The 15,469-nt window shown below is 31.9% G+C and overlaps 1 protein-coding gene across 5 annotated transcripts; it reads left to right on the top strand.

Moving 5' to 3' along the window:
• The first annotated feature begins 2,092 nt into the window (after window positions 1-2,092).
• Window positions 2,093-11,755, top strand: LOC102622291 (agamous-like MADS-box protein MADS1). Of its 5 annotated transcripts, none has more exons than XM_052439704.1 (9): window positions 2,093-2,241; window positions 2,418-2,675; window positions 8,582-8,663; window positions 10,318-10,379; window positions 10,466-10,565; window positions 10,694-10,735; window positions 10,879-10,920; window positions 11,036-11,217; window positions 11,433-11,755. In XM_052439704.1, the coding sequence occupies exons 2-9, from the start codon at window positions 2,446-2,448 to the stop codon at window positions 11,494-11,496; spliced, it is 804 nt and encodes a 267-aa protein (XP_052295664.1). In that variant the 5' UTR covers window positions 2,093-2,241; window positions 2,418-2,445; the 3' UTR covers window positions 11,497-11,755. The 5 variants fall into 5 exon arrangements, with proteins under 5 accessions (XP_052295664.1, XP_052295663.1, XP_052295665.1 ...); XM_052439703.1 differs by having other exon boundaries at window positions 2,121-2,289; XM_052439706.1 differs by having other exon boundaries at window positions 2,122-2,289; window positions 11,422-11,755.
• The last annotated feature ends 3,714 nt before the right edge of the window (window positions 11,756-15,469 follow it).

Below are 15,469 nucleotides of genomic sequence, written 5' to 3'. Positions count from 1 at the left end.
TTAAACCATATGTCTTAATAATATGACCATATAAAAAAAAATTATAATAAGGGCACGTGCATAAGAGAAGTGCTAGCCAAAAATTCTCTATCCATGTTTGATAAAGATTCAAAGAAGAGAGATAAAGCTTAAAGCATAATTAATGATCAGATGTAAAAGAGCTGATCACTTAACAGAGTAGTGTGGTTGTCAAAAATTCTCCAAGTACCCGGCCAGAGCAAATAGCCAAATAGAAAGATGTAAAAATGTTACAGCCGTAGTTCATCAGTGAGTCTATTTATTATGATTGTTATCATTGATTTATGGTATTGATTGTCTTTGAAATCTAGTTATTGCATGCATTGAAGGCTACATTCACATTGAAAATTAATTTGAATCAGCTGGCTAGCCGGTCTGCGCAAAGCTGGGCGACTTCATTTTCTTCCCCAGAAATGATTACCCATACCAATTTCAAAATCCTGTAACAATGTGGTCAATCGGTATGAATCTGAAAGTCTTAATTTACACATCTTTTTGCATTTTATTATTGTCACGCATGCATTTATTTAATTATCAGATTGTTGTTTTGAATTAACACGTGTACATTACCGATATGAGGTAATTATATTTGTGAATGAGCGTCTTTTATCTGAATTATTGTGGATTTTTAATTATGACATTTCATATAAATACTAGACCAGGCAAACCTAATGTTAGAAAAAATATCTCATGTCATCTAAGTATTGAACTTGAATTAATTAAGAATATGAAATTTTGATAACCCTCAACTCTTGAGTTAGTTTTTGGGTTGTTTTAGACCCGTAGGCTTTTATATGATATCTTGAACGAATTTACTAGCTTACAATAAGCATGCCATAATGAACAAAGTTTCAGTTTATTATTCTAATCAAATAAACATGCCATAATGAACAATGTCTTCTTCAATTGTTGTGTGGTTGAAGAACAAAGTGGTGAGAGGCTATGTGCCCAAATAGACAAAATCTACTTAATTAATCAAATTGTTCAACCTGAGCCGTCACACAGTTACACTCATCTTTTACATATTCTCTACACACTCTCAAAAACCAAAAGAGAGAGAGAGAGAGAGAGAGAGAGAGAGAGAGTGAAATTAAGCTCCTTGGATGAAATTACAGGCATAATTTTAATATGATTTTATGTCCATTGTAAATGAAATTTATTTTGCAGTGCATTACACAATGCAAATAGTTAAGCAATTTCCAAATGGGTTCAATCCTTTAACATTTTTTTGAATACCCAAAAAAAAAAAAAAAGAATAAAAAGGCAAAACTTGTAATAAGCTGGGTGCCATAGTGCCGGAAGCAAAATTTAGTAATAGAAAGCCATATTGGTCATGGACTTGAAGCACTACTCTTATGTTCCCAAAGTGAATAATAAGGTTAACATACCTCACCATCTTTACCATAAATGAAGAAAAAGAATAGGAGATGGTGAACAGGACATCACATGGGAGTCCTTTTTTTTTTTTTCACTAACAAATAGAACTTCTAATAATGTAGGAGAGAGAGAAAGAGAGCTAAAAATACAAGTCATATGAGATCAGAAACAAATTTAGGACAAAGTCCCCACCCTAAATAAAAACTCCAAAGTCCAAAAAGAAAGCAAAAAATAATAATATGATACGTCCTCTCGTTTTGTAATTTTTCATTAAATCTAAAATCTTTGTAATTTTCCAGCTTAGCATCAAGGTCTCATTCAACACCATTTACCATCATTAGCAGTCACTTCCAAAACAAAACTCTTATTATCAACTTTCCATTTTGTTCACATTCATCAACGAATTAATGAATGATTAATAACGCCAGAAGGTCTTTGATATTCCTAAAGCATTACTTCTTATCAATTTAATGCTTGCCATATGGATATCCATATTATCATAATTGATTAAACAGAAAAGAGGCAGTGTTTTAAAAACACCCCAAGACTTTTCTTAATAATACTCCATGAAAATTAACTTATACCATATGAATTAAAATATTACATATACCCAAAAAAAAAAAGGTAAAAAGAAAAAGAAGATGAAATTAAGAATATAATTAATTTAGCATTATATATGGTTGAAGGGTCTATTTTCTATCTATAAATATATCAATGGCCTAAAAGAACTCACTTCCATTTTCTGCAACTCCAAGCACTGTTGCTGACAAACTACACCAAAAAGAAGCGAGCTAGCTCTAGTGAAATTATCAAGAATCCTTATTCCTCTTTAGGTCTTCTTTCCAGGTTATATTTAATTAATTAGTATATGCATAATTAAAACAAAGATTACATGTAAGTTTTTTTTTTTTTTTTTTTTCCCTTCTTCTTTGTGTGTTTGTGTGTGTTTATATGTATATATGTGTCTAGATAGATAGATAGATAGATATATTTTTTTCTTTTTTCTTTTTTGTCTTTTTCAGGTGTAGCTCAAGCAAGTTACCAGCAACCATGGAGTTTCCAAAACAAAACCCAGAAAGCTCAAGCCAAAGCAAGAAAATAGGAAGAGGCAAAATTGAGATAAAGCGGATCGAGAACACAACAAACAGACAAGTCACCTTCTGTAAACGCCGCAATGGATTGTTGAAGAAAGCTTATGAACTGTCTGTCTTGTGTGATGCTGAAGTTGCTCTCATCGTCTTCTCTAGCCGTGGCCGCCTTTATGAATATGCTAACAACAGGTTTTCATTTTCTCTTTTTCTCTTTTTCCTTTTTCAAGTCAGCTTCAATTTTTATATATAAAGCTCCAATATATTAATCTTTTTTCCCTTAAGTTATATATATATATATTTTTCCATTGAGAAAGATTTTTGATCAACATGCATGATCATTTTGTTCAGCTGAGGTTATTGCATCATGGGTGTAAAGTAAAGTTTCAATTTCTGTTTTCTTGATTTTTTGAGTTATTTTTCTTTATTTTTTTTGAGTGGTTTGCAGCTTATTATCTTGCATAAAAGTCTAATGATTATATTATTAAAGTTTAATGAAATATCCAGAAGAAACCGATTCTTCACTGATCTAATCCGTTTCTTGATTTTGTTTGTTTTCATTTCTGGGATTTTACAAATATTTCTCTTTCCTCTGAGTTCTTTGTTTGTTTAATAGATACGCAGATCTGCCCAAATAGATATAAATGGAAGTGATTTATATTTTATATTTACTCTTTGAAGTTTTCTAGAGCAAAAACAACAAGGGCTTATCAATCAAACTGTCTATCCAAGTTTCTGAAAATCTCAGCTTCCATTGATGTTAATCTATACCGAAAGAAATTAAAAGAAAAAAAAAAAGGGAGTCTGCTTCAATGAAGCTGTGCGTGTCAAGCTCTCTAATTGGTCCATTCTCTTGCTTCTCTTCAAGATTTGACACATCCTTAAAAGCTTGTCAATTCAAGAAATTGAAGCTATGCCAACAAATTTGAAAAAGCCACCATCAATTTTGCAGACTAGCTAGGGTTTTTAAAACCCTGCTGATTGCTGTCTGATCGTAATCTTAATTATCACAAATCTTTATTACTTTGAATCAATCTGTCAAGGCCATATATATTAAATAAATGGTTTAATTTATAGCCGGTCTGGATCTTTATCCCCTGTTTGTTTGCTGATGGCCTTTTTACCCGGAGGGGATTTGGTTAAATTTGTTGAACAAAACATTGTTACCAAGAACCAGTCAAATTTCAGATTAGGGTTTCATTTTTGCTCAAAACCTCATCAGCATGACAACAACAGCTGTAAAATAAGGGGGTTGATTTCATAGGTTAATGGGTTCTGATATTTACCTTGTAACCCTCTTCCAAAACTCATTAAACTCGTCTAATCTTTTATCTATATTAATTAGGGTTTCATTGAACAAATCTTTATAACTGGTATTAGGCTTTTGTCCCATCATTTTGACCCAATTTTTGCCCTTCTCTAGATCATAAGACAAAGAATGTGGTGGTTGTGAATTGTGTGATAAGGGCTTTGTTGAGTGAGACTGTACTATTATTATTATTATCATCATCGCCATCATCGTCATCATCGTGTCTTAGTTACAACTCAAGAATCTCTGGTCACGTCAGACATGAATTTTTCAGTTCTTCAAATATGACACTTAACAATATGATGTCATGATTCCTTTACTTAGCTTCTCTTTTTCTCTATTATCTGACGAACGATATCTATTCTCTTAGCATTCAGTTTTTCCATTTCTCTAGTTTCTTCTGCTTTTAGATCTCTTTCTCACTTTGAAGCTGCAGCTAAAAGCAACCACGTTATTGACCTACAGCAGTGGGGCACTGGGGGCAATCACATCTCCAGTTCATTTTGCACTTGTGAGAGAAAGAGAGAGTTATATTTTTGTTGCAAAGCACAGTAATCGTTATATGTATCATATATGTTAGTAGAGTAACACATTATATTTATGTCATTGGTAGAAAAACTTTAACTTTAGTATACGAATTTATGCTACAGGTCATATCATAAACCCTTATACACATACACACACAAATGTTTAAATCAAAAGAAAAATAAGACAGAAGAAAGAAAGAGAAATCAAAATAAATAAATAAATAAAAGGTTTGAGGTGACAGAAAATGAGAGAGCGGGGAAACAAAGGGTACGAGCCAATGGGGGATCACTGCACATTTACTGGAGAGTTTCATCAATCCCTGCTTCTGCTGCTTCCTGCATTAACAGACTTTTCTTTTCTTTCTTTCTTTCAACTTTGACAGATGCCCGCAAATCTTCTCTCTCTCCCTCCCCCCCCCCCCCCCCCCTCTCCTCTCTCTTTGTAGATTCAGAATTAACACACAATGACACGAATACTTTTCAGTTCTTCTAATACCAAGATTTTGATTTTAATAGCATGAAAGAGAAATTGTTTTAAGCCTGTTGTTGGGGATTTCTAACTGATTGTGGGGAGTGGGTATTTTAGTGGTCCTTTAGGGTCACTACATTACCCATTGTGTAGTCAAGTAAAATGAGTATAAAGAGGAAGAAGATTGTTGAGCCAATCATATTGGGGGGTCTTCTGCCAACGTGGCAGAGACAACCAATCAGTGGCTCGACAAAGTTAAGGTAACAATAATATACTCTGTGTTGTTAAAAGGCTAGTCCGGTGACTCCGGTCTATGATCTCTTCTTCTTGACTTGACTGATCATTTGGTGTCTGGACAAAAACCAAATCAAACTTTTATCGTTATTAGGTAGTCTATAGACGCATGACACGAAACTTGTTTCTTTATATATGAATTAATTGATGATACATTCTTACTCCAAGTCTGAACAATTACCCATATTAAGTATTTAAGGTATATTCTATTAAATTCTTCTTTTATGTTTTTAGCCTTGTTTATGTCTATTGATATATAGTTAATTTCTTTTCTCTCATTATTTAAGTCATCTGTTTATTTAGATGGAATGGAATTTACATTTTTATGGAATCCTTATAGTTAATACAGGAATTTTATGAACTAAATTTATTTCTTTTGATTATAGAACCCATATTTTTGTTTGACTATATTGATAATTCATCCTTACATAAAAAAAATAAAAAATAAAAAATAAATCTTCCCGCATATGTAGTGGCTGGAATAGAAACATCTCTTCTTTTAGATATAGGATAAATCTCATAGAGGACTTATCTCTAAAATATGTTTAGTACATGTTTAGTATGGTTGTACATATAAGTGCCTAAAATGTCCTAAAAATATTTAAGTTTTTACTATTGTTTAGATGTGTTTTGAGTAGAACTTTTAGACATCAAATAAGTTATTTTGTCTCTACAAAAAAAAAAAAAAAAAAACCACAAATTTTGGACTTTTAGAAGTAGAGATTTGAGAGTTTTTTTAAAAAGTTAAATTGTCTAAAATGTTCATTAATTTTTCACAAATCTTATCCATTTTTTTTCATATCATAACTTTGAAAATTTACTTATTAAAGTAATTTTATATTTTTTAATAAAAACTATATTTATAAAAGATATACCAATAAAAACTCTACTTGAATATACAAGCTCTATTTGAAAAGGCATATCGAGATTTGGGCTATCTATTTCTTCAATAATCTTTGTATTAGAAGTGGATGAAAGGAAAAAAAAATACTCAAAGAAGGCAGAGAAAATTATTACTTTCGTAACTTTGTTTTCATTAATAAAACCCTTTTTGTTTTCGGGTGCATCGAAATCTCTCTTTATATAATCATCTGGACTGGAGCATCATATCTAAATCTCTCTTTGTATAATAATCTGTACTAGAGCGTTATGTAATCTTGCTCCACAAGTTCCATGTTGAAAAACTGATCATGCATCGGCATTTGTCAAGTTCTATTACTCCGCTTCCACTAGTCTACTACGTGACCATTTCTTTAAAATATCTAAAAATATTTACTTTCAGAGTTATCTGAAGAGTTTTTCTTTCTCTTTTTTGATCTTACATCCTTTCTCCCTTTTCCTTTTAACTGAAATGTTTGGAAATTACTTTCTTCATCAATTTTCTGTGTTGAGCTTTCATCACCTGATCTTTTTGTGCTAATAAATCTATCTTCTTTTGTTAGTAATTGTTTTCTTACACCGGACATGTGGAAGCTAGATATTTAATACCTGTGCTACTAGAATGAACTTTTTTATTTTAAATAAATTAAATAGCATGTGGTTCAGCTTTGAGAATTACGTGATACAATATATATATATATACATATTAGCATCAACACAAGTGTGGGGAAGATTTGGTAAGCCATGCCTATATATGAAACTGTACTAATTGGAATATGGACATGGTGGAGCGAAACTTAATAGTTTGAGCTAATTAAAGTTGAGTGTTGCACAGCTATTATATAGAGAGAGCTCTATAAGACAAGTTTTTTCATCGCCATAGCTTTACCATGCATTTGCTTCTTTTCTTGTTGGAGTTGCATGCCTTTTACTTTCAAACCTAGCCCACAGCCTATGCTTAAATTTGGAATCAAAACAATGTAGCAAAAAGTAAATTGTCCCAAGGATTTTCCGGGGATTGAAATTCTGTCATGTTTGTTATATGCTTTCTCATGCCCTTCAGATTACTTCTATTTTAAGTACCTTTTTCTCCTTAGAACTAAATGAATCCACCTTCTCATCATAGCACAATCATTGGCTTTCAAATATTCTGCACTTGGCAAAGCCTACTTTCTCACCTTGTCGCGGGTTTGTTCCATTTTGAGTACTTGTCAATAGGATTTCAGATTTCGTATTTTGTTTTACCGGCTTCTCATTCTCCATTTCCTGCCAAAGAGCATGAAAAATATATATAAATTTTCTTTTAATTTAGTTGTTTTTGTTCATAACCTAACAGTACTTCACATTATTGTTGTACATTAATATATCTGATGTCAATCTGTTGGAAATTGATATGCTTTGAGTTCAATTTTTTGAAAATTGTTAAGATAATAATTCATTGTAAATATTACCAAAGTAATAGCTTGATGATCAAGCCTCCTTGACATTGATTAACGATTCCACACCTAAAGCAAAGAAATAAACAAGAAAAAACTAAAAAAAAGGCATAATTATTAAAATATACTTCTAAAGTGTAAGGGTTGAGATCTTCTGGTGATGATCTCATGCAATGCTTCTCAGCAACTATTTAGGCTTCGTTTGATCCTTTTGTCTAGTAGCTGTGGCTTTCAAGGCACAACTTTAGAGTTTTCTATGATTGCAGCTGTAATTTGAAAGCTAAGTTAATTTTACCTAACAATTATTAATTTTACAATGATGTTAAGTTGCTTTTACCTTCATTGTTAATAAAATGATGGGACGAATGCATATTTTTACAGCATCTTAGGTTATGATCTGATGATATCTCCATACTCAATCCGGTATTAGAAATTCATTGTCCATGTTGTATTTAAGCAAACTGTCAGCTGGGATGGGTTAGAATCTTAGAGTTACTTAAGCTTTTGGCCAAGTCTTAACTTGGCAATGAAGGGTACAATTAGTTGTTATAATCCATCCCCGCTTCATGACATCCCATATGTTGGACTGCATGACTTAATAAATCCTGCATGGCAGCCCTTATGCTGGGTTGAGTGACTTCATAAATCCTGCATGCGGTCAGGCGGTAACCCTCCCCAACTTACTTCGTCCGTGACGAGAACCTTTTTGAAAGAGGATCACGAACTCATCTTTAAATATTGGCTTGTAGAAGAGAACATCCAAGTATTTATAGGCACACATGTCAAACTTTAGCGATTTGGGAGACAATTAGAATCATTACATTGAACAGGCGGATAGCAGTGATGGTGATCTTCTCTTTTATATATATACTTAATTTCACAAAAATCAAGGCCTCAAATATATATATTCTCTTTTATACTTCATTGCTATCCTTTCTCCCTTGTTAAGGAGCATTTGTGGCATTTCTCAAAGATTCTTTACAATGTGCTTCATGTATGTATGCATGGATTTTATGATGAGTTGGCAAGTGTTCATTTGATAAAAGAAAAAAAAATCTTGATTTATTAGTTCTTGCTTAGCATACTTTTATTATCAGTGAGATAATAATTACATAATTATATTTACTAACCATAAATTTGTTTCTTCCCCCCCCCCCCCCCACCCTCTTTTTTTTTTTTTGCAGTGTCAGAGCAACAATTGACAGGTACAAGAAAGCATGTGCCGATTCTTCTAACCCAGGATCTATTACTGAAGCTAACACTCAGGTAAAGTTAAAAGCTAATCATTGTTGTTGGAAGAAATAGTTTTAAACTTGTTAATTTGAAAGAATCTTATGGTTTTGCAAATGTTAAAGCAACTAAAAAAGTTTATTTATACTTTTGATTTGACATCATCAGAAACTGAAAGTGGAATAAATATCAAATTTTTAGTTACTTCATTAGAAATTTAGAAATGTTTTGTGCTCCAACGCTCATCTTGGGTCACAAGAACTGCTTGTTTTTAGCTTTCTTTCGTGGCTTTCTATTTTAGGGTAACAAAACCTACTCAGGCTTAGCATTTTTTATTAGTTAAATGATACCTGAAGTCATATATTTTGGATTTCTTATTTTGTACCTAGACCTTCCTGCAATTGTATAAGAATTTGGTTGTTCCTTGTCTGTGAAGATCTATTTAATTAGTACAGTAAAATTAAATTGAATGTTTAGGTAAAGAAAAAGTTGAAATAATTTTCTTCTTCTAGCACTGCATTAAGCTTTTCTTTATGGTACATATGTAAATCTGTCTTTTCCAATTTCTGTGCCTCTCCAATATTTAAAAACGAGGCTGTAAAGGACTTAGGTTTAGGGTTTCCCTTGACTTTGGTTATACAATATTTAGAATAGCACATTAGAGGGTCTAATGCTAAATTTATTGCTTTGCGAACCACAAAGACCATCTTATGCTGATGCTCATGGCTTTACTCCTATAAATTGATATTTTAATGAATCTTTTTGGAGTTATGTTATTTTAACTTCAATTTCTTTCTTAAAATTTTGACACAAATCTTGAGCTATTGATTTTAAGAAATTAAGTAGTACATAAATAGTCATCATTAAATGCTACTTTGACTTTCAATGTCTAAAATCGGATTATTTTAATTGCATGGCTCAAAATCATCTCAAAATTTCAAGTAAAAAACTAAAGTTGAAATAGCCCCCGCCCGATTTTTGTAAGGCACCATCCTCCTCTTTGCTCTCAAATTGTAAATCTTCATTAAAGTCAATATTTTATGCAGAATAAATTAATTAATTTTTCTTTCATTTCAATTATCTAGTAATGCCTTAAATCAAAGACTTTGACTTCCTTTGATTTTGTGATGCAGTTACTTGAATAATATGAAATAAAAGTTATAGACGTGAATATAAATATATATTTGACAGCTGTGGAAAACAAACAATTATACTGCCAAAGTAAAATTTAAAATGTTTATCAAACACTTTGGCAGCTTAACTTTTACTTGAAGAACTCTCAAAAGTTAAAAACAAATGAAGTCGTAATATGTAAACATAAAGAAGATCTTTAAATGAGATTGTGTGTGAATCAAACTATAAATAAGTGAGAAAAAAAATAGTAATATCGACTAAGATGTTGGCACTTAAGAATTAAGAATTGAGATGATTTTTGAAGAACTTATCTAAGGTCTCATTTAGTGATTCCCAAAACAACTCTCTGAATTTCTCTTGCCTCTTTTGCACGTGTTCTTTTTTTTTTCACATATAAATGCTTCTGTGTCTGATGCTATAAAATTGTATAATGGAATCATAGCTTTCTCATATTCTTGTGGATGTATGCATATGCATTCTCCAATTCACCCACCTTCACTTTTTCTAGAAGGTATAGAGATGTTCTAACAGTATTGTCCCATGTATAACATCTCAGTTTTACCAGCAAGAAGCCACAAAACTACGAAGACAAATCCGGGAGATTCAGAATTTGAACAGGTAAAACACATTTCATTGCCTATATTAAAGTACATTCATCCGATTGTACTTGGGAGGTCCCAATAGACAATATGTATAATCTCCAGGCACATTCTGGGTGAGGCCCTCAGCACTTTAAACTTTAAGGAGCTCAAGAACCTTGAGGCAAGACTTGAGAAGGGAATCGGCAGAGTCAGATCCAAGAAGGTATTGTATGTGTGTGTGTGTGTGTTGGGCATCGTGACATATTGTTTTGAGTCGCACTAATATGATCATTTGAATTCCTTTCAATAGTTTCCGCTGACATGTTTAATTTCATTTGTTGATTCTAACAGAACGAAATGTTATTAGCTGAAATCGAGTTCATGGAGAAGAGGGTAACTTTTCTTTCCTACTCTTTAGCACATTTTGCTTTTGCATGTGCTGTAACTTTGTTGCCAATGAGGCCATGACTTCAGAATTTACACGCTTTCTGATCTCCAATATACAATGTAACATTTTGGCTCTTGCAAATGCGCAGGAAATTCAGCTTCAAAATGATAACATGTACCTGAGAGCAAGGGTCTTTATTTCTTCTCTCTCACCCTCACAATTCACACACACACACACACACATAGCCAATCTTTAATCAATTAATCATAAAATGAAAATCATTTGTTATTAAATATCTGTTGCAGATATCTGAAAATGAGAGAGCACAACAAGAACGGCAATCAGAAAGCATGATGCAGCAAGGAGGAGGGCATGTGTACGAGCCCGCGGCTTCACAGCCCTATGACCGAAACTTCCTTCCTGTAAACCTCTTGGAACCCAATCACCAGTACGCTCGCCAAGACGATCAGCCCCCTCTTCAACTTGTGTAAGTTCCTTTCTATCTTCCATCACCAATTTTTTTTTACCCCCATTGTTGCTATTATTGTTTAGCCTAACGGCAGTCAAACCTCTCCCCACCCATATGAGCGGGGTTTGATGAACAATCACCAATATAATCGATCGCATATAAATTATGAAAACAACGTATGAATATGTATTTGTGTCGCTTGAATTTGATATTTTGGCACAGTTGAATTGCAGGATAGCTGCATCTACCAGTGAGATATGCAAAAGCCTTTCTGCTACCTTGCATCTATCAGCTTGATGAGAGTATGGTACGTACGTAAATTGAAAAGGTGAAAGCCAGTTTCTTCAAAATCCACCGCATATAACGAAGGCCTCGTGGTTTTCGCTAGCTAATGTTTGAATCTTAACTGTGTGATGTTGTTAAATAAGGGATTCCTTCATGTATTAATTATGCACCTAAACATTTCATAAACATATCTCCTGCTTACATTTACATTCATCCTTGCTACTCTGTAATTTTTGTTTCATCTATTATTTTCAATGACGTTGAACGACTAGGATGCCATGATAATTAAATAGTATACGTACCATCAATTTTACTGTGAACCGTCTTCCATAAAACTCCACACATGACAATATCTGTTAGACGCAATAATAATATTAGAAGTGCATTGAAATAACCCTGGAGCATATCATTTTGGTCAGAGGTCTAATCGATAATCTGAAGAAGAGTTAGACCAAAACTTAGGATTATGTAAGTATCGAAGACTTTCTCGTCCGACCAAAATATTCTCATTAATTTGTAGTGAAAGTACAAAATTAATCCGCCAAAGGAGTCCAACATTTTGATCAGAGGTTGAATCGGTAAACTGAAGAAGATTTAGGCGAGAAAATTAGGATAATAGCTTACTCGCATTATTACAAAAACATTAAACAAATGATAGTTTCAAATGGACAAAGATGACGAGTGCATACTGAAATACGAGAGGTTTGAAGCAAACGATTGGAGCTGAAATCCGGAAACATTTTTATTTTTGTGTGCCTGCATGTGCTCAGAAATCTCTTTAATTTTCTTAAAACCATTAAGCCGATTTCAGCTCCAATCGAACGTGTTTCTTTACACCCCATTATATGTCTAAATCAGCACACCCTGCAAGCCAAAAAAAAAAAGCGAAATAAAAGCTTATCACAGCTCGCTTTGAAGGGATGCATTCATGACAACTTGGTAGGCAATGCATCAGTTTCAACAAAAATGGAGCACTTAGCCATATGATAAGACCTGCTTTAGTTTTAAATCGACTAAAGTTGTAAAACCCGTTATTTGTTTCCTCTTTTACCCTTATTAAATTGGGTAGGATAGTTATTATTGTATGTTTGTGTGTGAGTAAAACTTATCAATTTGTTTTAAATAAGTTATGTAAGTTATTAACTTTTATTAAAAAAAGAATTTTCTTAAAATTCACGTTTTCTTACTCTCTATTTTTTTTTAAAAAAAAGTATTTATTAATTGTCAAAAGTATTTAAGAGAAACCATCTTTTTAAGAGGAAGGCGTCTTTTATTTATACACCGTTACAATCCTAAAAAAAGAAAAAAAAAAAAAGAAACATAAGTCTTTGGAGAAGGAAAAGAAAGTTTTATAACTTCTTTGCTTGGTGTTTGCCTTAAGGTATTAAGTATTTCTTTGACTTATATAATTTATTTTTATTAATTGTCTGCCTTTAATTACTTGTAGTATGATTTGGGTAATATGTGTGTGTTTGTAATGTTGTGATAATATGAACAGTCTCCATTCTTTGCTTCAAATCGTTTTCTTTATTTAGAATCCCATGAATACGGTTACATATCATGGAACTAGACATCCTAAGCTTTCCCTTGATATGTTTTGTGTTGAAATCCTTTGAGTATGCAAATTGTTATGATTTTTCGAAATTGGGTTACTGGTGCTAGAAAATTCCGATTTTCAGTAGTATTTTTCACTTCTGGAAAAGTTTCCATAAGATTACACATCTTTAAAAATTATGGCGATTTTTGTATCAATAGATCTATGTCTCATGTGACTGCATATTTAATTTTGTGATTTTATTCATTATGGTTAAATTATTAAAAAAAAAAACATAACATGCGGCTGCTGCAGATCTGGAAACTGTTTTCCAGAATTGCAGAAGCTGAAACATGTAACATTTTAGGCTAATTTATGAACAGTATATGACTGTTAAGATTTTATAATGAAATTTCAATCTTTCCTTTGTCTTTAATGTTTATTGAAAAACAGTTTTTCTTATAAAAACTTTTAGGACCGATCTTATACAATGCATAATAATTCGTAATCTAGAAAATCATACCTTAACAATTTGAGAAGATGAACGATCGAAAATAATACAAGCTCCTAGATCACGATCCATCACCACCAATTTTGTTAGATCGCGATCCATCACCAATGATCTTCCAAATTATGACTCAGATTTGATCTCCACTTGACGTGTGGGTGCCTTTATCACCACTAAAAGCAACTAGCAATAGAAAATATTCCTCTCAAAATTAGAGAGAAAAAATCTTTTCCTCTGATCTGTATGATGTGGCTTCCCCTTTTGTTTTAAGAAAACAAGCCCTTTTTATATCTCGATTTGGTGGAAACCATAGGCTCCATATTTATATATTTTTTAATTCTATTAAATCAAATTTGATTTAAATTAAAAAAAATAAAACCAAAAGTGGTGTTACTCGTTCTTTGTTATAGGGGCCCACATTGTAAAATAACACAAGACCTCTTACACACAAGTATATTAAATGGAGTCTCCCACTAAAAAATATATTTAGGCTTTTAACCCAAATAGCTAGTTATCTTGCTTATTAATCTAGTAGCGGCGTAGTCAATTAAATGAGATAACCTGAGGATCATATGGGTACATACAATAGTGACTACAATAATTAGGTATGTAATTAAATTAACCCAATTATTTAATTTCAAATCTACTCCACTAAAAGATTGGAATTGACCTCCATAATTGTATACTATCTAGAATAGTGTTATCGAATAATAATTTGATCCATGACACATTGATTTTTTTACCGCATAATCATTTATACAATATCATTAATTAAATCGATATCTCAACTATCCAATCAATTTAATTACATCTCGTTCCTTGATACTTACTGGTTTTCTCTAATGATCATTTTTAACATAATAAATATGTTGACACACTCTGACCAGAGAATTGTATGATCAAATGCCGAAAACCCACCAAGAGATGTGTTGTACAAATTCTATATTGTTAATCTATAACTTCAATACTCATAATTGCTCCTACCAAAATACCAGTAATCTTGACTACAAGTGTGTGTCGTGTCCATTGATAACTCAAATGGAATAACAATTACAATCATGAAATTATAACTAACTCAAGATTAAGATTACAGTAAAATCAATGCCTATGAGATTTAATAAGTCTGACAGTTATTACAAAGTTAATTAAATCTCATATGTGATCATGTTCAACGTAGTCGTACTACATCACTAAATTCATACATGATTAAAATAAATCATTCAATGAATTTATTACAGTCTAAACCTAAATAAAGTATCCAACTTTATTTATCAACTGCAAACTTAATTTATTTAATCATAAGATAACTTGTATTTATATCTTCTGTGAATTTATACGGTGATCACATAAATATATATAATATGATTAAATGGACTTTACTCAAAATATTAATGCAACTAAGATATTTGAATAAAATACCTTATTTATTTTATTAATCAGAAAAAATTATTTATTACAATTGAAAAAAATACATATGCTTTTAAAGAGCATATTTTCCCAACATTTAAAAGTTGGAATCGAGATTTTTGGGCATGTAAAATAAAATATATGAAAATTTGAAATTATGTCTTCAAATCTGGAATTTGTTAGGCAAGTTAGATGTTCTCGGAAATAAAATGCTTTTAAAATAGTTTCGGGCGTCCAAAATTTAATTATATACTTTCTGAATGTGTCTACTGAAATTAGAAAAAAGAAACAGATTATTTCGAGTACTAGAAAATATTTTATGAATTTCCTAAGTGGTAAAGGTCTGTTTTGATCAATGTTGGATAGTTTTGTTAATTTGGTAAAAAGTCAATATTCTGACTTGATTTTCACTTGTGCTGATTTTTGTGAAATTTTTTATGCAATATGTATGTTCATAGTACCTTTGTAAATTTTCATGGTTTTCCGACATGTGTATAGATTATTAAAAATCAGCATGTGCAGGATACTCATTTTTA

Source organism: Citrus sinensis, chromosome 4, assembly GCF_022201045.2.
Source record: "Citrus sinensis cultivar Valencia sweet orange chromosome 4, DVS_A1.0, whole genome shotgun sequence".
NCBI lineage: Eukaryota > Viridiplantae > Streptophyta > Magnoliopsida > Sapindales > Rutaceae > Citrus > Citrus sinensis.
Note: the sequence above shows the minus strand (reverse complement) of the source record. Positions and strands in the feature narration are given on the sequence as shown.